Here is a 23,864-nt window from a genome sequence, read left to right on the forward strand (position 1 = left end):
CAGTATATCCTACCAGAGATACACCTGCTAGTGATGACGCACCGCCATCGCTCTAATTCAGACCAACATTAGCACTACAGCAAAAAAACACCCATTCATTTCAATGAGATCACCATGTTGGCACAGTGGAGGCTACAGCAAAACAATGTTGGGTTTGTCCAACAAAGAAGTTCAACAGTAGCCTGAATGTCAGCGTCATACGGCAATGCAATACTTCAGCCAAACAAATATGCGTACGCAGAATACTTACGTATGTAACATGACCGGTATAGTTCTGTTTCTAAGCTCACTATTGAAAATATGAAATGGATCTTGGCGTGTTTTTGGAGTCTGATGAGCATTGCGACTTCCTGACAGTAGCAACACGCCGAAATCACCACAGCCCCACTCCTCTTTTTTATTGTAGTTGTCGCTGGTGCGGAGGCATTATGTTTTTCGGTCCATTCTCGATTTTGATTTTGGTGGTCGAAGGTGAAAGGTCAAGGTCACTCTGACCTCACGTCTGTCCCATTCTTGTGATATCTCAGGAACGCCTTGAGCGAATGTATTCAAATTTCGAAAGGAAGTCCACTTGGGCTCAAGGATGAACTGATTTAGATTTGGGTGGTCAAAGGTAACTGTGAACTCACAAAACTGTTTTTTTTGCCACATCTCAAGAATTCATATACTAACTCTGACAATTTCACACCAATGTCTGTCGGAAAAAATGATGAAGTCATAACATGTTGGACACACATGGATGTAAACCACAACTTGACTGGTTGGTGGAGGCATACAACCGTGAGGCTGTAATTCTAGCTTTTAAAGCAGTGCTCTGTTCAGTCTGACCACCAGCTGTTGGTAACAGGTTAGTTAGATTCTGATCAGATTCAGACATAGCCAAAACATCTGTCCATGCGGCTTTCCTGTGCAATTAAAGGAGCATGGTGATGGATTTCAGTGAGCAAAACATCCTTTTGAACTTGAACAAAAATTGAGAACATGGAAGAAGAACTTCAAATTGTTAGACGTGGTTGCATTCACTCTCACTGTACCATCAGAGTGGCAAATACCTCATGTCATGTCCTATGATTGATTAGGCAAAACTGAGATTTTCCTCCCACAATAAAAGGTCTATAAACAAATAACAGAGGGTACAATAGAACAGATGTTTCTAATAGTTGTGTTCCAGATGGTATCAGTTACAAGGAAATTGTAAATTCACAGACTAGTTTTTATAGTGTGTTGCTTCGTGTCTACAAACAGCACCTTATGCTTGTGGCATTCTTCTTTTTAAACTTATTACAGCTATGAAAATGCCCTTTCTTTGACTACTTTTTTTTTCCTTGAAAAAGAAGGAAACATGTAGTGGAAAATACAAAAGAGCTAACAAGACAAAGAAGACAATTTGTTTCCAATAAAGCAGCCTAATCCCATTGCTAAATTTGATTTTTAAGAGACAGCCCTTGCCTAGCGAGACACATCGTCTGAAATAATTGAATTGTGACCTGTGCCAAAGCTGCAGGCTATGCTGCTCGCCAGATGTATTTGTTTTGTTTCTACAAGACACTGTCTCTTTAATTAGGCTGTGATTTAAGCTTAGAAATTCCTCTCCAACATGCCAGACCCTTTTAAAAAGACAAAAAGGAAACAATCTCAGGAGGAAATCTTTGCTTTCCAGGCCATTCTTCACTAATGACTGGATCAAGGCCCTGAGCAAACTACAATACCCAAGCACTTTGGCATCTTGAGTGTTTTTGTGTGGTATTTGATTGGATGCTAAATTTTCCGGGCTCTGTTTTGAACACAGCATTCCCCTCTGGCTCAAGTATGCACCTCCTATAGGAATGTTTTTGCCGGAAAATTTGTTTTAAATTGGTGCCAGGCGCTTCCTGTATCTAAAAGTCTGCTTTAATACCAAGCTTGGATTTAACAATAACACAAACAAGCTTGGGAATTGTGAGTTTATTGGACATAACAACAAAAGTACAAAGTTACAGGCACTAATCCCTGGTCCAGCTTATCTTATTGTCCATTAACCTGCCTAATAAGTTCAGTTATCGAGGCTAATTCTGGTTTGATCCTGTTTGGCAAGGTTGCAGAGGTGAATAGGTTTTTCAGGTGACGTAATAGACCTTCTGGCAACCTTATTGGAGGATGATAATTGCATAGAAATGGTTACATTATATGCTGCTCTCCACTAGAAATGGGTAATTTCGCCTGTAAATCTGACTGATTTTCAACTACCCATAGTGTCGGACTCTTCTTAAACTCTCTACAAACAAATCCTCAAAGAGACCAAAGCTAAAGACAGTTTGTGTCCCTTTAACTAAAGAAAAAAGCAGTTTACAAGACCTTATCATTTGGGAGGGGACAATAACTGATATAAAATAAAAGAGCAAGAAATTAGATTAAAAAAGAAACCCCAAAATAAGATCATCCAAGATCTTTTTGGCACTATAACACACATGCGTACTGACCACGCCGGTGTTTTCGAGAACAGGTTTTGATCTTTCTCCTGTGAGACTCCATGATGGCAGCACCTGTGTTTGCCAGGAGATGTGACACAAACCACAAACCTTTTTATTGCCAGGTGTGTTGTTCAGGTGCTGGTCGGGAAACAGGATGGTTAAGCACTGCCATCAGGTGCCCTCAGGCTGCTACTGCTCTCCAGCTGCATGCATGCACGCACACACACACACAGCGTCACACACACACACACACACTGAGGCTGAGGCTGACTTACCACTTCGGTTCTCTCAACAGCTGTCTTCATACTCAGTCGCTCAGCAGGTTCAGGCCATCTCTGTTATAGTCTTGTGTGCTGTGCAGCAGAAGAGTCTTTATTATCCCACACAGGTATGTTGCAGGCGTCATAGGGCTTAGTATTCTTTTTGGTAAAAAACTAAGAAGAATATACTCTCTACGTTGACACACAGCACTTTGAATGTTTGTTGCTTTACGCTCTTGAGTTGGACATGCAAGCATTAGGAGATTCCGGTGCATAACGCGATAATTGGGGTCATCAGAGGCGCTGCATTCTTACAGCAGCTGCAGGAAATGCTTGTTGTGTTAGGACAAGGATTTCTGCTCCTTATAAAATTATTTTTAATTCAGTTTAGTTGACATTACAAGAAGATAGACATCAAACCACACGTAGCTTCAAAAAAATGTCAAGTATAAAGCAAAGTCCAGGACATATTTCCATTACGGTGCTCACTGGTGGACCCGGGAGGAGGGGCCGACTCCCTTGGTGCTCGGTTCCCGTTCGATCAAAACGCAGCGAAAACGCCCTCTTGGATGCCCATACGGTAGATAAAACATGATACAGTGCCCGTCCAGTCCAGAAAACATGATAAAGTGCTCTCTAGGGTGCCCGTCCAGTGGAGATAACATGATAAAATGCTCTCTAGGGTGCCCGTCCAGTGGAGAAAACATGATAAAATGCTCTCTAGGGTGCCCTTCCAGTGGAGAAAACATGATAAAATGCTCTCTAGGGTGCCCGTCCAGTGGAGAAAACATGATAAAATGCTCTCTAGGGTGCCCGTCCAGTGGAGAAAACATGATAAAATGCTCTCTAGGGTGCCCGTCCAGTGGAGAAAACATGATGAAGTGCCCTCTAGGGTGTCTGTCTATTGGAGAAGACGTGATGCAGTTTCTCAAGGGTGCTTGTCCAATGGAGAAAACATGATAAAGTGCATTCTAGGCTGCCTTTAAATAAGGAAAACATGATGCAGTGTCCTCTAGGGTGCCCGTCCAGTGGAGAAAACATGATGAAGTGCCCTCTAGGGTGTATGTCTATTGGAGAAAATGTGATGTAGTTTCCTCAAGGGTGCTCATCCAGTGGAGAAAACATGATAAAGTGCCCTCTAGGCTGCCCATCCAGTGGAGAAAACGTGATAAAGTGCCCTCTAAGGTGCCTGTATATTGGAGAAAGCGTGATACAGTGCACTCTAGGGTGCCCATCCAGTGGAGAAAACGTGATAAAGTGCCCTCTAAGGTCCCCGTATATTGGAGAAAGTGATAAACCCCACCGCGTGTAGCATTTTTTAAAATATTTTTCACCCCTGCCCCTCTGACAGCCTGTGTCCGCCACTAGTGGTGCTTGATGTAAAGAAGGCAAAGATGCAAGAGACCAGGTGGCATCATACTATTAACAAAACCAAACAATTAATACCCATATAATTACCAATAAAATTGTTACAAAAATGCCCAAAAATCAAGTTATACAACAAATTCTGGATTGCATACCATAAACACTACATGTGTATTGATGTATGCATAATCAGCAATGTAGACAGAAGCTCAGTGAGTTCAAACTTCTGTGTCAGGAATCGTTTAGTGAGAATTTAATCCTTAACAATTCTGTGCAATTCTGGATAATTGGGAACAGGCTCCAACTGAGAACCTGACACAATACCCAACATGCCGGGGAGACACCCGACATATCTAGCGTATGAAACGGCCTAGTTTCCCTGGACGACCAGATTTGAATCACTGTCAAGCATTTCCTTCAGTGTGGTTAACCATGTTGGTATTCCTTACTCTCCGTAAAGAATATTCCACTTTCGTAAACAAGAGTGATGCTGTCGTATTATTTTCGTCCATCTGAATTGGTAAATTAATTAATTTTGAAGTGAAAATAGTGACCGAGACACAAACAACACTGAATAACCCCTAAGACTACCAATACTGATGCAGAAAAACCCAAAGAAAAAAGAGAAAAAACAGAAACTTGGCTAAGCAGTGATGATGATAAACAAAAAGTGCATCCAAAAAGACACCTCGCTTTGAAATACGATGGGCGGCAAATCAGTTTTTGCTCTATAAACACATTAACAGACTGGAATTGGTGTACAGTAACATGGTTCATTCTTGTTTTGGTTTATTTGCGAAGTCACTTGTTTATAGAAAAATCTATTTTATACAAACCTGTTTGTGTCTGAGACAGGGATAGAGCAAGCCTTTGAAAAGTGTGTACTTGCATAAGCTAGCCCATGTTGAGCCATTCTTGATAAAAAATGTTTTGAATATGGGAGTAAACAGTGTACTAACACGCCATTATCGCTGAAGGTTTCTCTCAGCAGCTTTTGCCTTTTTGCCAGCTGGTTCTAAAACGTCCTGTTGAGCCACGAACATGATTATGGATTGTATTGTAATGCAGTGTATTGGGGTTGTTTTTGCCTCCAAAACGGGTAACTTTCTACATTTTAGAGGATGTTGGACAGCGTTATCATCGAGCAATCAGACAATGTGTGAAAGCCGTTTGCGCTGGCTGCCACTTCCGTAGCTTCCTGGATGCCGTGGACCTGGCTTTACTCCTGCCCAGCATGTCTGTGGTTCTTTTGATAGGTCTGTGAAACCTGAATAGTCCCAGAGTTGTTGGAGCTCTGAATGAGCGCGAGCCCCCGGCCAAGAAAACCCAGCGTCAGCAGCCAAAAAACACGATAGCCCAGCAGAAAAGGCACTGAATGGCACTTAGCTCTCGTTCTCATTAGATAAACCCAATCGACAGAGAGGCAGAGCAGATTTCTGCTCCTCAAGTGTCAGAGCTCCACAATGGCCCAAGATATCTCCCCTCTTTGTGAGGGTGTCCGTCATTAAACGGGTTCTGCTTACACAATACCTCTCTGTCTAAACGCCGGGCTTGTTTCTCCTCTGCCAAATGGACGAGTTCAGCCCATGCCAGGTTGCAAGGTAGACACGCCAACACGCTCTTTGTGAGGCTTTGTGGGTAAAATAGAAGAACGCTCTGGGATACCAGATGTTAAACAACCCATTTAGCATCGTGCTGCGGGCCAGGGCCAGGGGCGAGGATTGGCTGTACACGTGACGAGATACCAGACATTCCAAGGGGGACATTAGTGGAGATTTGGAGGCTGTCGACCACAGCTCCGGGTCAGGGGTCACATTGTAGTCTGCTGATAAAATGCCCGTGAGATAAGGAGTTATTAACTCGGAGGTACAAGATCTCCCTCCTATCCATCTCTGAACCAAGTGTGAACACGCATACAGTCAGACGTACAGTACAATGAGGATTTAAAGGTGCTCTAGACGATATCCAGAGCTTTAATACAGCAGCAAACAACTATTTGCTATGTAAAGATATAGAGGAGTAACGTCTACCTGAGCAGAGAATGAAGTCGCTCTCCCTCCGTGTGTGTTTTAATCCCAGCTTTTCCTTGTTTGATATTGCCGCGCCGGCCGTGCATGCTTCTAGTTCATGTTCATATGTGCAACCGACGTCGCTGTTAGCTCTTTCAGCGCTGTTGCCCCATGTTTTTTCTGTTAGCACCGTTAGCTACGAGCCGCCGGCTCAGCGTCGCAGCATCGCAGCGTTGAGAACTGTGGAGAGGCAATAGAAATGCTCCTGATCTCGCATCTAGCAACTCTAAAATTACGACTGAGGCTCACCGTTATATCAGGTTTGATTTGATTTCCAAGTTATCTAGATGGCAGGTCAGTTTAAATAGATTTTAATACCAGTTTTATGTGCCCGTGTACTCAAAAGGTGTAATATCTCCTGCTGCAAGAAGACACTGAACACCTCAGTTTACAGTACATGATGTCCTCTGGTGATGAAAACAGCTCATCAAATGAGTTGCTAGTTTATGCAACAGAGTCCCCTTAGGTGTATTTTAATTTGAGCCTGATTGGCAAAAACATCAGTCGTCATCAGCGGATGGAGTTTGCTTTTCTTAATCCTACCTGTATCTGGTCGATGGGCTGTAAAAGTGTTGAAACACCACCATTGTGCTGCAGCTTGGTAGGACGGGTGATTTTATCCTTTGTGTTAAGCTGTGCAAAAACATCAGGACAGGACGGAAGAAGAAGTGCGCATGCCAGCACCGGAGGGCGAAAACCGAGATTAGGAGTTAGACAAAACACCGGGACCACTTCCCCTCCGCAGCCTCCGTACGGCACACAGCAGGCACCCCGTTATTATCGCTGGTTTTGCAGGAACAGGATTCATTACGGGGGACGCAGGACTCAGGAGAGGCTGCTGGGATAAACGCTCTAGCAGCAGTCGCCACCAGCCTGCCCCCGCCGTCTCCATCTAGCTTGAGTTACAGCCGTCCGGGTCTGTGGTTGTGACACACAGATGTTAAAACTATCTTACCTCTCTCAACACAGCCTAGAGCTCCTGTTCTAACTGAGGGAGAGAGCGGTTATTACTCAATGTCAAGTATTAAGAGGATGAGTGTCAGTATGGGCCTGTCAGGATGGCTGAACGTTTATATAACATATTCATCAGATTTCACATAGAAGTGCTGTATTCACAAACAATTGTATTTATTTAAACATATTAAGCTGTTGATTTTCCTCCTAAATATACCCATAATTTAGTATTAAAGTATTAATATTACTTAAAGGGAATTTCTTCAAATTTGGCACAAAAAAAAACACTTCAAAGGTCAAGGTCAGTGTGACCTTATTGATTGATATAGTCAATTTCCTGGGATGACAATGTTTATCGCTGCAGGAAACAGAATACAAAACACAGAAACCCGACATTTTTCAGGTTTTATGAACCAAAAGCAAATGTGTTTGACTCGCATGCACTCGCACACTGGTGAACTGCCTTCATTTGTACGTTTTTACCTCATTTTGGTGTCAAGATTTAGGTACATTTACCATCGATAGCATGTTTTAAAATCCCTCATTCTGGCAGGAATGGCATCTTAAGTCATTAGAAAAGCACAACAGATTTGACATTTCCCCTGCAGTTATGTAAACCAATCTGTAATGCGTAAATTCAACCACTACCTGTTGTGAAATATTTATCAGGGATCCGAGGAAAACCCATGTAATTATACACTTTTCCATGATCTCGAATAATTTCACGGCATTAAACCTAATCAGTTAATGTCACCCATTAGCAATGTTTTACACTTCCTGTCATGTAAACCCCTTCATTTTTCAGTGTTTGACTCATTAAGTGTCGCTTATGTGCAACTTTAAACTTCACCTGCCTCTTGATGTTGACGCCTTCAATAAGCACTTAAGAACTCATCCACAGCTGGATGCTGGTTTGAATTGATAATGATTGTTTTGCTCCCGAGGTTGACGGGCAAAATACTGCTGTTTTTCAGATTGATGTGGTGATTCATTGGATTAACGTTTGGATAGGTAGCGCGATCATGCAGCGCCCGGTTGATGTTGATAAATAATACCGTTGCTCTTGAAGCGTGTCAGTTTGTGCATGGAGAGGGGCCACAGTCATGGTCTGCTGAGGGTCAGAGGCGCAGCTGTAGTAAGCCTGTTTAAAGCAGGGAGGAGGTTTATTTAAGGTCGTCCATTGGCCTCTCTTTTACACTTCACTGTGTTGTAATCCACGTTGAAGAGCTCTCTTAGCCATACAGCAAGCTGTTTGAAGGCTTTGCGATGAATGACTGACAGTTACTGACATGAAAGAACAAGTCAAACAAAAGCTGTCAGTGGGCTGACTTGACTATGACTTGCCCCAAACTGTATGTGATTATCATAAAGTGGGCATGTCTGTCTGTTTTTCCTCGCCAAAATTTAGCAAAAGTTTGGTGTTTAGTATGATGTCAGTATCTTCACTCTAACTTTAAAAACTGAGCCCGCTACAACCCAAAAAATTGTAAGTTGCATTAATGAGTTAAAGGGACTATTTGTAACTTTCAGAAATGCTTGTTAACAGCGACACCTGTGGCCGTGAAATCAACGAAAGTCAGCGCCGGGCTCGCACTTGCTCGCTCTACATAAACATGAACGAGCATCGCTCAAAACAGTGAGGCGACACGTCAGCTAAAACCACAATATCACTCTATATTTCAGCTGCTTGGCAGTAATGTTAGCTGACTAGACGAAGGTCTCTCCATGAATCACTGCTGATCCTAGTGTTGGCTTTTCCTGCTTCAGCGTCGGTGCCGGGGCTCTGAAGCAGCTTGGCTCCGCAGCGAGTAACGTTATCGTCTCCCGACCGCAGCCGGAGTGAGCAGGGAGACACCGGAGTTTTTCTCGGACACGATAATGTTTCTCGCTGCGGAGCCCCGTCACTTCACAAGACACGGAAAACCTCTGTTGGTCTGGAGGAGCTGCAGCAGTTATTTCTGCACAAACGTCCACTGCACATTCACTAGATAATCTCAGAGCTAAACTAACTCTTCTGCAGTGTGGAGTGAGCGCGCGTTCACGCCTAGAGGTGGAGCGCATATGCGAGCGCACATGTGACCCGACCCGGTACATTTATACGCTTAAAAAGTTACAAACAGTCCCTTTAAAGAAATTAGTGGCGTTAAAACAAATTTGCGTTAACACGTTATTATCGCGTTAACTTTGACAGCCCTTACACATGCTTGCAATAAAACATTTACTGCTGCAGTTTACATGCTTTTTGCATGTCTGCCAACATGCATGCGGACACAATATCTCTGCGATAGCCTGATATCGGCATGCTGATGTGTCGGTCAGCTCTAGTTTCACACTTCTTACCAAGCCTGACATCTCTGGCGTTGGTCTGCCATGTTGGAGTGTAAAGTCCCATTTATACAGCCCCCCCCCCCTCCACTCCACCACACACAAACACACCCACAGCCAGACTCTTTACAAGCCCGGTCGACAACCGCTGCTCCCTTCCAACCTACTGTGAAGGTTATAGACCGGAGAACAAGTTTGGCAAACTTTAAAGTTTTCCCCACATGTTTTAAAGGCTTTTCAGTCAGTCAAAGATCTCTGCCCAGCCCTGCTGAGTCTGACCGACCTGCCCTCCGGCCTCAGCTCCATCTGACACATCCAGAGGAATGCTGATTCTGCTATCTCTGAGACAACAATCGCAGCCGGACCCCTGCCGGTTTGTTTGTCAAATTTCTTTCACTGCACCCCCCCCCTGTGTAAAGCGAACTCATTTTGAGGTCTGGCTGAGTGCTGATTAAAATATTATAGTCTCACTTGGTGTGAGGGTCAAACTGATTTCAAGTTCAAAGCTAAATGGTGCAAGGCTTTCACTTGATAAACACATGATTTTAAAGAAAGCAGCCCGGGGCTTTGTGGCCAACACAAGCTTTTGATTCTTGAGAATGTCTTGTACGCCGTTTGACTCGACTCTGTCCCCAAACAACCCTCTCACAAAAGACGCTGTTGTGCATTTTTGGGGCTTGAATGAAAAAAGGCATCAGGTTTTGGAAAGAGTGAATGAAATCAGACGCCCTAATGGTGATAAATCTTGAATGGTGGTATTTCTTGACAACGCGCGGCGTTAGTTTTTGCTGAGAAATTGTGTTTTTAATTTGCTTTAATGTCTTTTATGTTTTTTCTTCCTTCCTTGGGTTCTGTGTCTGCCTGTGTAACATAATTATGCTGCCATGTTCGCTTCAACTTGAGATCTCAAGAGACTACTGGTTAAATAAAAGTTGAGCAAAAGCAGAGCAAACAGACATTCAGTACCTTCCACTTCTAAACCTGTTGCTCAGACATACCAGTAACTTATTATCTCGATGATATTTTGATTAAAGAGTACTTTATCTTTTGGATAAAGGTCACAGCAGGTGACAGAACATTTTAGTTTTCCTCACAGGTTTAAATGCAATAGTTCAGCCACAGGTCAGTGGAGGTCCAGTCGCACCTTTTTGAGGCTGTCAAATGATGTCTCACTCCTGCTCAGAGTTGGCGTACCCCTCCTGGACCTAACACTGACCTTGGCAGTCTGTGGCGTCCCATTAATCAGCCAGCAGCTCCGGGGTGGATGTCCTCACTCTGATCTCTGCCATACCTGAGCGCAACGCTGTGCCTGTCTGTGCTGACGTCTGAGCTGACTGGCAGTCTCGATTAAAAAGACAGTGTGCCAAGCGTCCCTCCTCTCTAATAGATCATCTTAATGGAGTCACTGTGCTGTGGCGAGTGGCAGGTGATTAATACACACAAGTCATTAAGCCTGCTGTATAAGAGCGGGCCTCCGGCGGAGGTGCCCTTTGCTTGTTTAGAGATAAATCTGAGGGCTAAGTGGACGGAGCGCTGGCAGGGTGTCAAGGATGTTCATATTGGATCTTGAATACGTTCTCTGAGAAGAAGATTTGGGTTTGAGTCAGACAATAACTAAATTCACTGAATTACTGACATTGTTTCCTTTCACGTTTTGACGTTACCTGAAGGCCACCGTAGTTCTCCAACACGCTTGGAAAAGTAGGGGCGAGCGGAGGCGTAATCAGTCGGTTGGCACCGCTAGATGCCGCTAAATCCTACACAGCAAACCTTTAATGCTTCTTTTAGAGCTCCTGTTCCCATAAAATGCAAAATTCTTCAGTACATTTGATTGACATCAGCCTTTGGCAGCCCATCATTTCTTACTCTTTTATATACTTTGTCTAATGCTGTTGATCTGCTGGCACACAATGCACTCACTCAAATTAACCATGCGACTTTGACAGTCACTTAAAAGGCAAATGTCAGAGTCGGGGAACTAAAGCTCACTGCCTGCTGTTGTGCAGACAAAGGATCAGATGCATGCAGATATTTGCAGCCAGGGGCTTTGGAATAGACGACTGATCATTTTCCTCCCAAAAGGGAGAGTTTCCAACCACAACAGACATCCCAATAGAGCGTGAAGCTCTGCTCCAGATGTAGCTTCTTTAATTCTTCGTGTGCACAGTGACGGACAGGACGGAGTCTCTCCAGCGTGGAGCCGACCAGGATACGTGTTTTACTTGTTTTACTAAAGTAAACCATCTTGTGAGGCCTTGACTCTTGGTCCTGCTGTAAACAGGAAGTGGAGAGGATTCTGGAAATCTGGCTGCTTCTTTTCAGCTCACGCTCCTCTTTTTAACCTCTTTGACTTGGCATGTCATAGGAATCCATGAAGTTATGCGTATCGACTTTGGGCTGCGTTTTACAGTATTAACCTAAATGTATAGCTCATTAGGGGGCAGTTAATCAGAGACAATTGTATATTGACTTTATTTCCAGGATTAATAATCATGTAATTCAGCTATATTGATGTGTTTTTTATATTTTTAATCAATCTGAAGGTCCTGGTGTAGTATAAAACGTGCTTTCATCATGTGTAATCAGTTGCATCTGGGTAGCATGCACCCAAATAACCAAAACTGTAATCAAGTTTGAGAGTAGCAGAGTTTTAAAATGACCATTTTTGGAGGCAAAAAGCCAGATGTGTTAGGAGTTTTTAGTTTAGCTTGAAGATCCAGATGTTTATCTGAGTCCCACTGGTGCAAAAATGTTCTTAGAAATATTAAATATACAATGCATGACATTGTTTGTTTCACTAAAACAATGTGTTCTTTCAGAATATATCATATGAGTACAAAGTGTGCTTTCATGAAGGAGAATGATCTGTTAAAAATGCCAAATCTGCAACCACTAACAGTGTTATTAAAGAGCAGTGCTCTGTATTTTATTTGTGCTAAAAGAAAATAATCCCTTTTTAGTAACTCTTAGTTTTGGACCCCTTTGCATCCCTGCACACATGCATCTATCCACACCTTCCCTGCTTGTTTTCATGGCCCAAGGTAAGAAATTGGCCAGCAAAATACATGTATGAATTCAGGGGCAAAAACTTCCCTTATATGGTCGCACACAGATCCCCTTTTCCCTTTATTTGGAATAGAAGAAATGCACAGCAATTTGGAATACTAGAGGGCAAAACGGGCAGCATCTCCATCCAAAATAAACTTTGAGATTCCCAATTCCACATTTCAGGCAAGTTTGTGCATAGCAGAGTGGTTAGTCACCGCACAATTCACTTTGTGTTGACACAGACGAACTTCTGTTTAATTTCAGTTTTTAATCTCCAAAACCTCTGGCCTTTATTTCCCACATAGTGTGAACCACAAACTATGGAAATGAAAAACCTCTCTGACATAAGTAAGGTCGTATTTATTGCAGGATTGTTCCAGTTCTTGTGTGCATGCATGGTAGAGATGGAGAGAGAGCTGATTCAGGAGAAGGAGGAGAGTGCTATAGCATCGGAGTGAGAGTCAAAAAAGAAAAGAGGCTGGCGTTTTCCCCAAGGACAACTGATAAACCGTTTGGCAGGAAAGGCCTCGCAAATGACTGCATTCCTTGTTAACCTTGTAAGGCTATTTTTACCGCTAAAGAGCCTTTTGAGCGGGCACCTTTTGTTCTGCCTGCAGCATGAAACAGGAAAGACTGGTTTGCATTGTGACCCTCTGGGAGTTTGGCTCTCGATCTCTGTCTCTCGTCACGATCCGACCATCCATCCTAATGCTGAGCTCTGTTTACGCAATGAATCTTCGCCGCTCCCCGACAGATGAACCCGCTAACTCCGCCGCACAGTCACCGTAAAGTAATGCAAATAGGAAGCTGAGGCTGTGCACATATTTCATGATAAAGCTAAGATTACAAGGAGTGAAGTTGGAGCTTTTCCCAGGCAATGTGCAAAATATCCGTCTAAATAATGGAAGCTAAATCCTCCACTCCTCAGTCTGAGGGATGTTTGCTCTCTGTATGTTTGTACATGTCTTTTATTGTGTTTTCAAGGCACATTCCACTGGTCAAAAAATCCCCTCTGACTGTCCCCCAAGAGGTCAAACAGGCCGTCTTCCTGTTGCCTGACTAAAGAGTCCATCCAGTGTTTGTGATAGTGTTTGAGCTGCATCTCCTCAGGGATTCCTGGAGGTGAATGTGATCATGTCTTAAGAGGATTAAGAGGAGACCCTGACTGCGTTGAGCCAGAGGTCAACATCGCTGTTATGGTGGGAATGACCTCGCCTTCCACCACGCATCTGTCAACACACACTGAAGTGACCGAGGTTACTGTCGGCTCTCTATAGGGACCGGATTTCTTTACTTAGTGTAGAAGGGAAAACTTGATTAGCGAGATTTCTGTTGGAGAAAGCAGATTTCTTGGCCATGTTTAAAGGATTAGAGCTGCAACATTGATCGATTAGTTGTCAACTGTTATCGCGTTATTATCGCGATAACGTTGACAGCCATAATTATTATAAAAAAAGAAATAGATAAATGACTTCTTCCCTTTCCCTCCTGCACTCAGCTGCAAAAGTTTATGGGTGTGTTTGCGCTGTAATATCATTAGCGCAATATCTTTAGTGAATCGGACCTTGAGACGGGGCAGATAGGCGGTTGCAAGTGATGCCGAATTCATGGTGCTATCAGCGTCTTGCATGCTCATGCATGGGTTGCAAGAAGTACGGCATTTGTTTTGATTAGTGAAATGTGTCAAAAACTTGCTATCTTATTTCTTCTTTGCCTTAGTCTGGTTTCTCCCCGTAACCTGATTTCTTGTGTGCATGTAAACATAGTCTCTGTGACTATACTGATCTAATCTTCCTCTTCTCTCAGAGCCTGGATGAGCTGGACGATGACGACGCCGGGCAGAAGGACAGGAAGGAGGAGGAGCAGCTGGTTCAGGCCAACACTTTCCAGAACGAGGCCATGACGGCTGACCCTGCCACCGGCCACTTACTGGTAAGATATGACACGGCAGGAGGAAGGAGGACAGAGAGGCGCACACTGCTAATATTTTCTCACTTACTACCTGTGGTGGGTGGGTAGTGTTGGTTGTGTCTCTGAGCTATCAAAAGAAGAGACATGACGTCTCTGCGGTACTGCCTGTGTATTCCAGTCTGTAATGTGTCTGCCATAGACTCCGTGATATGATGTTCTACTTTTCTACTTTACTCGAGCAGAATATTGTCCAGATTGATACATCGGTGCTGCCAAACAGAGGCACTGTTGCTCAGGGAGACACCCAGAGAGCTCAGGAGCTGAGTTTTAGTGTGAAAAAGCTGCAGTGATGCAAAACCCAAAGGTGTCTCGTTGTTTCATCATCACTGTGAAGTCAGTTAAAAGCAAAAAGAAACTCCCAAAAAGGCTGTTAAAGCTATTCAGATGGTTACTCACAGGTCTGGGGCCTTAACTTTCTTTTTCCTAGAGCTGGTTGATCATACAAAGCAGCTGAGTGTTGGGATGAGTTGTCCGTTAATTGATAGACTGAAAAGGAACCTACTTGGTCGACAGACGCTCACCGACAGCCCCAAACTTGGTTGGTGTGTCAGCCCTAAAATCCACATTCATAAACTTCATTTGAAAGCCAGTATTAGGATCTGCTTTGTGTATATAAGGTGTCTGGTTCTTAACAGTGTGAATCGGATACCGTTGACATCTACAAAATTAGTCTTTTAATCATAGCGAGCAGTATTTGATAAAAGTGAACCCATGCAGAGACCGTCTGCTCTTCCTCCAAATAAGTCCAGGAGGCGTCTTTAGACTAAAGGACGTAAATCAGTTAGTACAAAAGGAAAACCAAATCAGAATTGACACGCTTGTAATTTGAGTCTTCTTCATATTCAGTCGAGCGGTGTTTGTAATTTTCACTTCAAATACAGTTTACAGAGTGATTTTCAATAAGAGCTCGAGCACATGCAGCAGGATATGAAAAGCATCCAGCTGCGTAACAACGACTGAAAAACCTCCAGTCTGTTTTGTATTTCTGTAAAACATCATCTGATTTACATGAAAATTGCTATTTGAAAGAAAATTACAAATCAAATGGCTCTGCCGCTGAGTGACAACTCCAGTGGATGTAGCTGCAGAGTTTGCGTTCCAGATGGATCGGCTGCTACGCATCAGCGGGCTTATTTTGTTTCGGGGGGCTCAAATATGTACACAGACGTCACGCTAACAGGAAGATTGTGACAGCACCTGCTGAGATGTGGCCCAGATAGAAAATAAAAAAGATTTTGACTATTTACATAAGGCAGTCTACGCGTGAACAAAATTCATTGTGATGCAGCTTTTAGGAGAGATTCCCCATCATTTGAAACAGAATATGTCCATTCATGCCTGCTGGATCTATTCTTACCTTTCACAACATGAGGCAGACCAGATGTGGTTATGCAGAAACTAACCATTAGATGTCCCACTGTCACTCACATGAAACTGACAATCAGTCGTGTGCCAGCTCGCTCATGGAGAGAAATAAAGAGCCTGGAGGAGTCCAGTGTGGTCGGTGGATTTACTACAGAGCTGTCAGTTGAGACATCTGTGAAGATGGAGCATCCCAAAAATGTGCCGCTCCTCTTGAGCCCCATTTATCAACGGGAGACAAGCAATTGCCGTGTCAGGCCCGTTATGATATACAGCGGGATCTTAGCCGGTATCAAGATATCTGGATTAAAAGTTCTTTTAAAAAGAAGCTAAACTTTTGTTAAGTCTCCGCGGGGTCTCGGAGCATCTCCCAACCAAAACAAGCTGTAACTCTTCTGTGTTCGCTGCTGAGGACATAATGGAAACTCCACGGAGCTTGAAATATTTTATCAGATGTTTTAAATTCTGTAATTAAATCATTTTTTTTCTCCATCTCTTTATGAGGACCTGTGTTCCATTTAGATTTGCTTATAGAGATGGTGTGTGTATGTCTTCTCCGTGTGACAGGACACATGTATCTGATATGAGAGAGAGAGGCCCTCTGCCGGCATGTGGTCCTGGTTATCAGGCCTTACCTCCCTCTGGTATGCAAGTCCGACAAGAAAACCTGTTCCTAGTGATCCAGCAGTCAGAACCATATGGAACATTCCTCGGGATCATCTGCATTTAATGTGGCGCCAGGTCCACAACAGAGCAGTTTTCTGCCTCTCTCTCTCTCTCTCTCACATGCTGCTAACAATCCCCATCCAGCACTTTTTAACAAGCCTAATTTGCATTTTTAATTAGCACCTTTCAGTTCAAAAAACTGCTGCTGATGCAGAGCATGTTGTCTGAGCAGCAGGGATATGATCACTACCCATCACATGGCGTTTTTTGCAACCAGGAGCAGCAGCCCCGGTTGCTAAATCCTGGAAAACTGGATTTCATCTTGTGGCCTGAAACAATATTTGATCACACTCACACTTCTGTTGATTCAAGATTTTAAGGATCACTGTTATATAAGCCTGCTGAACCACAGCAATATTTATCTTTGACAGGACGGCTACCTGCAAAAATACTTTAGGTAGCTGATGAGAAACTAAAACCAGGGGCACCACAGCAGAGCCAAATCAAACTTTACTCCGATATCTTTGTTTTTCTAGTACAGGTATTGCATTTTTAATTTGTCATCTGCTAAAAATGTTATGCACAGAAAGATTGCACACGGAGTCCGATGCATTTTATTAGTAGCAAAAAATTCACATTACAAGACAAAACTGAAATAATTACGTGGGCGCAATGGATAGCGCGAGTCCCAATGGGGCTAATGTATGAATGACATTTGCAAAAAGCTATCATTTAGCTTCCTATAGAGCACAATCACACTACTGTCTAATATTTCCTACATCCTATCTTTTGCAACCATCCCCAATTCCAAGCTGTACTGCAATCACCTGCCACAATCTATCTATTTCTTTATTGTAAAGTGTTTTGTGCTGGGAGACGATTGTTTATCATGCCATTTTGGATGATGACCTGGTCAAACAACCCTCTTTTGTGGCTTTTGATGGATGCAAAAAGTCGGTGAGAGTCGGTGACGTGATTGACACGACGTGAGGGCGTATTTATTTTTAAACGTCCGACAATTTCAGACGAAAAATGCGGACTTGGTGTGCAAAGGCCTTAACAATACAGCTTTTAAAATTTTTAGATCACATGAAAAAAACATTATTAATGGTCGGATGTTTTGAAAAATTAGGAAAAAACGCCAACATTGCGTTTATTAAATGTCTTCCACTTCATATGTGTGCATATCTTTTGATATTCAACTTGTTATGAGTTCATAGCTCCTTGTAGTTTCTAGAGATACAGACATTTTATTATCATATTATATTTAGTCTTTCGGCACATGGGACTACTGTTTTTTTTTCCATTTGCCCAAAGACTAGATATGGTTTAATAAGGAAAACTCACTTTTCAGCCAAACCAAGCAATTTTGAAGATGTATTCATATTTCAGAGAACACTTCCACCAAAGGAAATTAAAAACTTCCGTTGCGGGCACAAATGGGTTAAGAACCTTAGGGAAATAAGGAAAGATACCTTTGACTAATACACATACAATAGCTGTACCGGTCACAAACAAGGCAGGAGGTTAACATGACTTTCTGCAGCTGTTTACAGTGCAGCTTGCAGGTTAGTCCTGTTTTCATCTTCAGCCTATGATTGATATTCCTGCTTGGCATGTTGACGTCTATTTCTTCAGCTGACGTCAAAGACTTGAGACAGCTAGGTGAGGTTAGCATCTAAATTAAAGCGGCGTGTCAGAAAACTGCAAAGCATTTCTGCCAACAATAGAGCAACACGTCACAGCAGGTCTAATGTTAGCCCATAATTACAATGACTTAATGAAATAATTGCAGCAATAAGCGATGGGAAAATGAATTAAATGTTTTCACACAAGCAGGACAGGGACTTTACGGTGGCCTAGTTCTGCTGGTTTTATGTATTTGGCCTTGCCTGCTTCTTCTAAATGCCAATCATGCGTGCTTATTTGAAGAGCATCTCTCTCTTATTGAACGCCTCCAGTAAAATTGTGATCTTTATCAGCTTTGTACTGGAGCGCTGCACTATTAGGCAGCTAGATGGAAAGCCAAAGATCACCTTTTCATGGAGTAAGATGGCATTCCTTTAGAGATTTATTTGAATTTAATGAGCTGTCAAGACATAAATCATAGACCACATCGAGCCGTAAATGTCCGAGCGTGACATTTTGATGTGTTTTTATCACACATTCATGGAGTGTTTCTTATATATGCATACACGGAACTGCACTTCAAGTAGCGATCTGCTGGAGTTCAGTGATAAAGTACTCGTTTTATTGTTGATATTTGTCTCTGTATTCTTAGTAGCTCTGCGGCCGGGCTTATGGGAGCTGTCAGCGCAGCTCAAGCATGATAAATAAAGTCGCACCGGCTTGTATTGTGTTGCAGGGGGAAGAAGTCGCACATGAATTTACGCCTGACCTTGTCTCGCAGATTCATATCCCAGAGAGGAGGTGAAACACATGCCAAAAAAGCTGCAGGAGTAATGTGGCAAATGAAGTCTGGGATGTTTTCTGTAAACACAATATGATTTCATTCTCAGATTGTCGGCTGCATATCAGCCGCAGAGGGATGTGGGTGATCAGTTTATCCCTGAATAACAGAAGGAATGATGGGCCTGCAAGCTACTGCTCATCATTAAAACGTGTCATACGGTACAGTTTAGCCAGTTATACCAGTCCAAAAAGTTTCTAAATGATCAATCTAGGATGCAGGAGATTAAACCCCTTTTGCTTTAGCTCTGCAGTATATACTCTGTATCATATAAGAATCATTCTTGCTCTTTTGTTTTGACTGTGTGCAAATGAGGATTGGCACAGCCTCACAACGTCTGCTGACCGCCGTGACCTTCCTTCATATTGTTGTTTTGACTCATATTTCAACCCTTTTTCACCCTCAGAAAAATAATCAATCCAGTCCACTGAACCTTGTCGGCAGGCCAACGGATGTTGAATATGAAACTCGCTGCTGCTGGATCTTACAAAACAGATGTATTAACATTTCTTGGGAAATGTGAAACAATTGTTTCCTACAGGAGCAGCAGACTGGGTTTCCCAGGTCAATTGTATATTCAAAAGAATCCTGTTGGTTTATTCAAGTTACACTAGACTGTAGAGGCAAGAGAGTAAACACACATTTACATATAGACAGCATTTTTTTTATTGACTGGAGACTCTGTTAGAGGTGTACAACTGCTATATGCATCACATCTCAACTCAAAATGTTTTATATGAGGCCTCTTCCTCTTTTTCTGTCTTTGCTATACCCTTATCTAATAATTTACTCTGGGACGGGGATGTAGTAGTACTGAAAGGCAGAGTCGATCAACAGAAATATTTCATGATTATGACATATTCATGATTGCACTACGGCTGCAACTAACAATTATTTTCATTGTCGATTATTTTCTTGATTTATCGATTAGTTGTTTGGTCTATAAAATGTCAGAAAGTGTCGATCAGTGTTTCCCAAAAGGGTCCCTTGACCTTTGACCTCAAGATATGTGAATGAAAATGGGTTCTATGGGTACCCACGAGTCTCCCCTTTACAGACATGCCCACTTTGTGATAATCACATGCAGTTTGGGGGCAAGTCATTGTCAAGTCAGCACACTGACACACTGACAGCTGTTGCTTTGTTATGATTTGAGCATATTTATTTATGCTAAATGCAGTACCTGTGAGGGTTTCTGGACAATATTTGTCACTCTCTTGTGTTGTTAATTGATTTCCAGTAATAAATATGTACATACATTTGCATAGAGCAAGCATATTTGTCCACTCCCATGTTGATAAGAGTATTAAATACTTGACAAATCTCCCTTTAAGGTACATTTTGGACAGATAAAAAAATATTTGCAATTAATCGTGATTCAATTTAATCGATTGACAGCCCTTTTGCAGCTCTAAATTGACACAAATCTTTAATTTAATTCTTAAATGATACTGTCTATAACCCCCGTATGCACATGTCTGGTTCTACTTTTCTAACAAACCAACTCCATGGTTAAAATCCTGCTCTATAAACTTAATGGGCTTAGGTCAAGATTGAATTTAAAGTACATAATGTAGAGTAGCACCATCTGTCTGCATTTGACTGAATTCCTGATGAGCCAGTTTGTGTAAAAGATTGAACTGCTAAAGAACTGCCTTCTCAAGTCCAGCTTTGGCAGCTGTTGGATTACACCAAATCCTAGTAAATGTCAGTTTCTAAAACAAATTCCATCAAAGCACTCTTAAATCCAGGTGTTGCTTGAACCAGGTCTTATGTGCAGATGATGTATTATTTAGTGTATGACCTACTGCTGCTGCTGCACGCTGCCCTCTCACCGTCCTCCATCTCAGTAAATCTATCCAGGCTTGAGCCAGGGAAGGGATGAGGGTCGGGGGGTTTCATCCACGGGTAATGGATGGATATGTCACCGAGACGGAGAGGCTGGAGCATGCTAAGAGTCGGGCACGGCGTTTCCCCCTCGCCCGCTAAAGCCGAGCTCTGATAGATCGTAGCAGAGCCGAGGCTCCTCAATCAAACCCGGGACCCTTCACTGCACAAGACCTTAGGAAGGAGGAGATGCGTATTCATCTCACACACCTCATTTTTCCAGGTAAAACACTGTTTTACCGACGGCGGTTTTATTGGAGCATCACTGCTGTATAGATCTAAACAACCTTTAGATCATACAGTAATGGGAAAAGAAGATAAACATGCACCCCCGTGTTGCAAAAACAAGATTGCCTTCCACAACTCGGGGCTATAGGGCTCCTGTTGAACTATTAAATGGAACAAAGCTCATCTATATATCAGCTCAGCAGCGTTCATACACAACCTAAAGGCTTTTTAGAAATGCTGCGACTGATACATTTCTCTTATCCTGTAGATGGAGTTTTGTGTTTTTTTTTCCAACACCACCCAAGGCAGATGAACACAACAAATGATACCTGAAAACTCATTCTCATATCTACTGCTTTTTCTGAAATTACAGTATTACGTTCAGAAATTAGAGACTGAAAAGAACTAAAAGAAATCTTAAAGTTTTAGACCAGGCCTATGCAGTTGGCGGCCCGACGGCCAAATCCAGCCCTTTAACGACCTCAATCCGACCTTTTGATATTTAACCCTCTGAGACCCACCTTTCAGAGGTTGTAGTGGGCTTAGTCTTAAAGCTAGAGTGAAGATATTGGCATCATATGAAACTAGAAATTTAAGGAATCCATTGGTACCAAGCATTTCATGTTACCTTATCGGGAAGGAGGTTAAATAACACTCCAAAATTAGGCTAAATTTTGGCCAGGGAAAACTGTCATAGTGATATTCAAAGGGGTCCCCTTTGAAGACATGCCCACTTTATGCTAATCCCATGCAGTTTTGGGAAAAGAACATGCAGTTTTTTACATGTATAAATGTGTTTTATTAATTAATTAACTGCTGACCTGCCATCTCCCGCTGAAGAACCCCTGTCCCCCCCCTAAAAAAGACAAAAAGAGGTCTAAGTGGGAGAGTTTATTCCCGTTAATCAACATTACCACTCATACTATTGACACTGTTATGGACTGTTAAAAGCAAAATCATTGTGTTTTTATTAGGGCTGTCAAAGTTAACCTAAACCTAAAGAATTATTGGTACCAACCATGCCACACTAGCTCGTCATGAAGGAGGTTAAATAACGCTCCAAACTTATGTTACATTTTGGTGAGGAAAAACTGGCATGGCCATTTTCAAAGGGGTCCCTTGACCTCTGACCTCAAGATATGTGAATGAAAATGGGTTCTATGGGTACCCACGAGTCTCCCCTTTACAGATATGCCCACTTTATGATAATCACATGCAGTTTGGGGCAAGTCAAAGTCAGCACACTGACACACTGACAGCTGTTGTTGCCTGTTGGGCTTCAGTTTGCCATGTTATGATTTATGCATATTTGTTTTATGCTAAATGCAGTACCTGTGAGAGTTTCTGGACAAAATGTATCATTGTTTTGTGTTGTTAATTGATTTCTAGTAATAAATATGTGCATACATTTGCATAAAGCAGCATATTTGCCTACTCCCACGTTGATAAGAGTATTAAATTCTTGCCAATTTTAATGCAACATTGTGTTTATTAAAACAACAACCTGCTCAGATTAAAAAGGTGTGTTGTTTTCACATTTAAATTCCTAGCTTTGCAGACATCAGACACAGAAATGTAAATGTACGGCCCCTTGGCACTTCACTGTTTTTTTTTTTTAAATCTTTCCCTTTTAAAAAAAGTACTTGAATAGACCTGCTTAAGACTGCTGAGTTATTGTTTGTGGACTGAAAGCGATCATTTCCTTTTTTGTTTCAGGAAACCCCCAGATCTGGGAGCGGCCGCCACAAGAGGTGAGACTCGTTTTATTATCCTGACACTGAGAGTGGAGTTTATCTGCTTCAGCATCGCTAGTAATGTGTCAAGAGAAGGAACAGAGGTCGGGGTGAGAAACAGCAGCTTGAGTCATTAATTAGGAGAGCAGATTCCCTCCGAAACGGTCCGAGGGCCTTTTTCCTGATGCATCGCTGTTTTTCTCCTTCAATGCTGCTCTTTTTCATTCTTTCATGGCTCAAGAAAGACGACTGTCGATGGCACTTCTCTGCCGTACAGTAGCTGTCAGGGCTGAAAGTAAATCATTTGCTTTGAAAGGTTTTCTAAAAATGTGCGGTTCATTTCAGTCGAGATTGCGTTGCAAGATTGCATTTGATAAAGGGCTTTCAAACTTTTTCTTTCTTTTCAAACAAACTCTAAAAACCGACCGCTTGGACCGACATCTTCTGGGCAGATGTTTTTTCTTTTTATTTCATATAATTTTCTGTCGGCAGAGAGCACAAAATTGTGGTGAAAATAAATGTTCTTTCATCTGCTTTTTTTTTTTCTTCACATTGTGTATCTCTGAATTGGGACCAAACTCTGGAAGAAAATTGTACTTATTGATTAGATGAATCCTCACGTGCAGCCTGAAACACACAATCAACACGACAAGGGGTGAAATCCTTTGAGAACTCTGTGTGCGTCCAGTGTGTATTTATTTTTTGCTTCATTTGCAACCAAATTGTGAAGTTGCGGCCAACCTCAACATCCAAGTTCACCAGCTGACATTCAATCTGGCCGTGTAATTATGGCCGCCGCTCTCATCAGCTGGCCTGGCTACACTTGGACGCTCTGCGGTGCTGCAGCGGATGAACCCGCCAGGTGGGCCGGGCAGCGATTTTATAGATACGTGTCTCCCTTTTCTCTCTTTCTGTCAACCCTCTCCTGTCGCAGTCACTTCATCTTGTTCTCACCTAGCCATTCCTCTGCCCAGTTTGATCCTGCTTTCCACAAATACTCATTTTGTTTTTGTAATGTTAAAAAGCTTGCTATTATGCAGCTACACTGGCAAGCCCCCACCCATAAAGTATGGTCA

The 23,864-nt window shown here is 42.5% G+C and overlaps 1 protein-coding gene across 1 annotated transcript in view; it reads left to right on the forward strand.

The window, feature by feature from the left end:
- The window catches only part of pawr (PRKC, apoptosis, WT1, regulator), a 68,039-nt gene that overhangs the window by 31,559 nt on the left and 12,616 nt on the right, over nucleotides 1-23,864 (forward strand). Inside the window, exons 2-3 of the mRNA XM_037760002.1 lie at nucleotides 14,278-14,403; nucleotides 22,772-22,806. Of these exons, the coding sequence (XP_037615930.1) occupies nucleotides 14,278-14,403; nucleotides 22,772-22,806 (161 nt within the window). The remainder of the gene's footprint in view (nucleotides 1-14,277; nucleotides 14,404-22,771; nucleotides 22,807-23,864) is intronic.

Source organism: Sebastes umbrosus, chromosome 23, assembly GCF_015220745.1.
Source record: "Sebastes umbrosus isolate fSebUmb1 chromosome 23, fSebUmb1.pri, whole genome shotgun sequence".
In the NCBI taxonomy this organism is placed as follows: Eukaryota; Metazoa; Chordata; class Actinopteri; order Perciformes; family Sebastidae; genus Sebastes; species Sebastes umbrosus.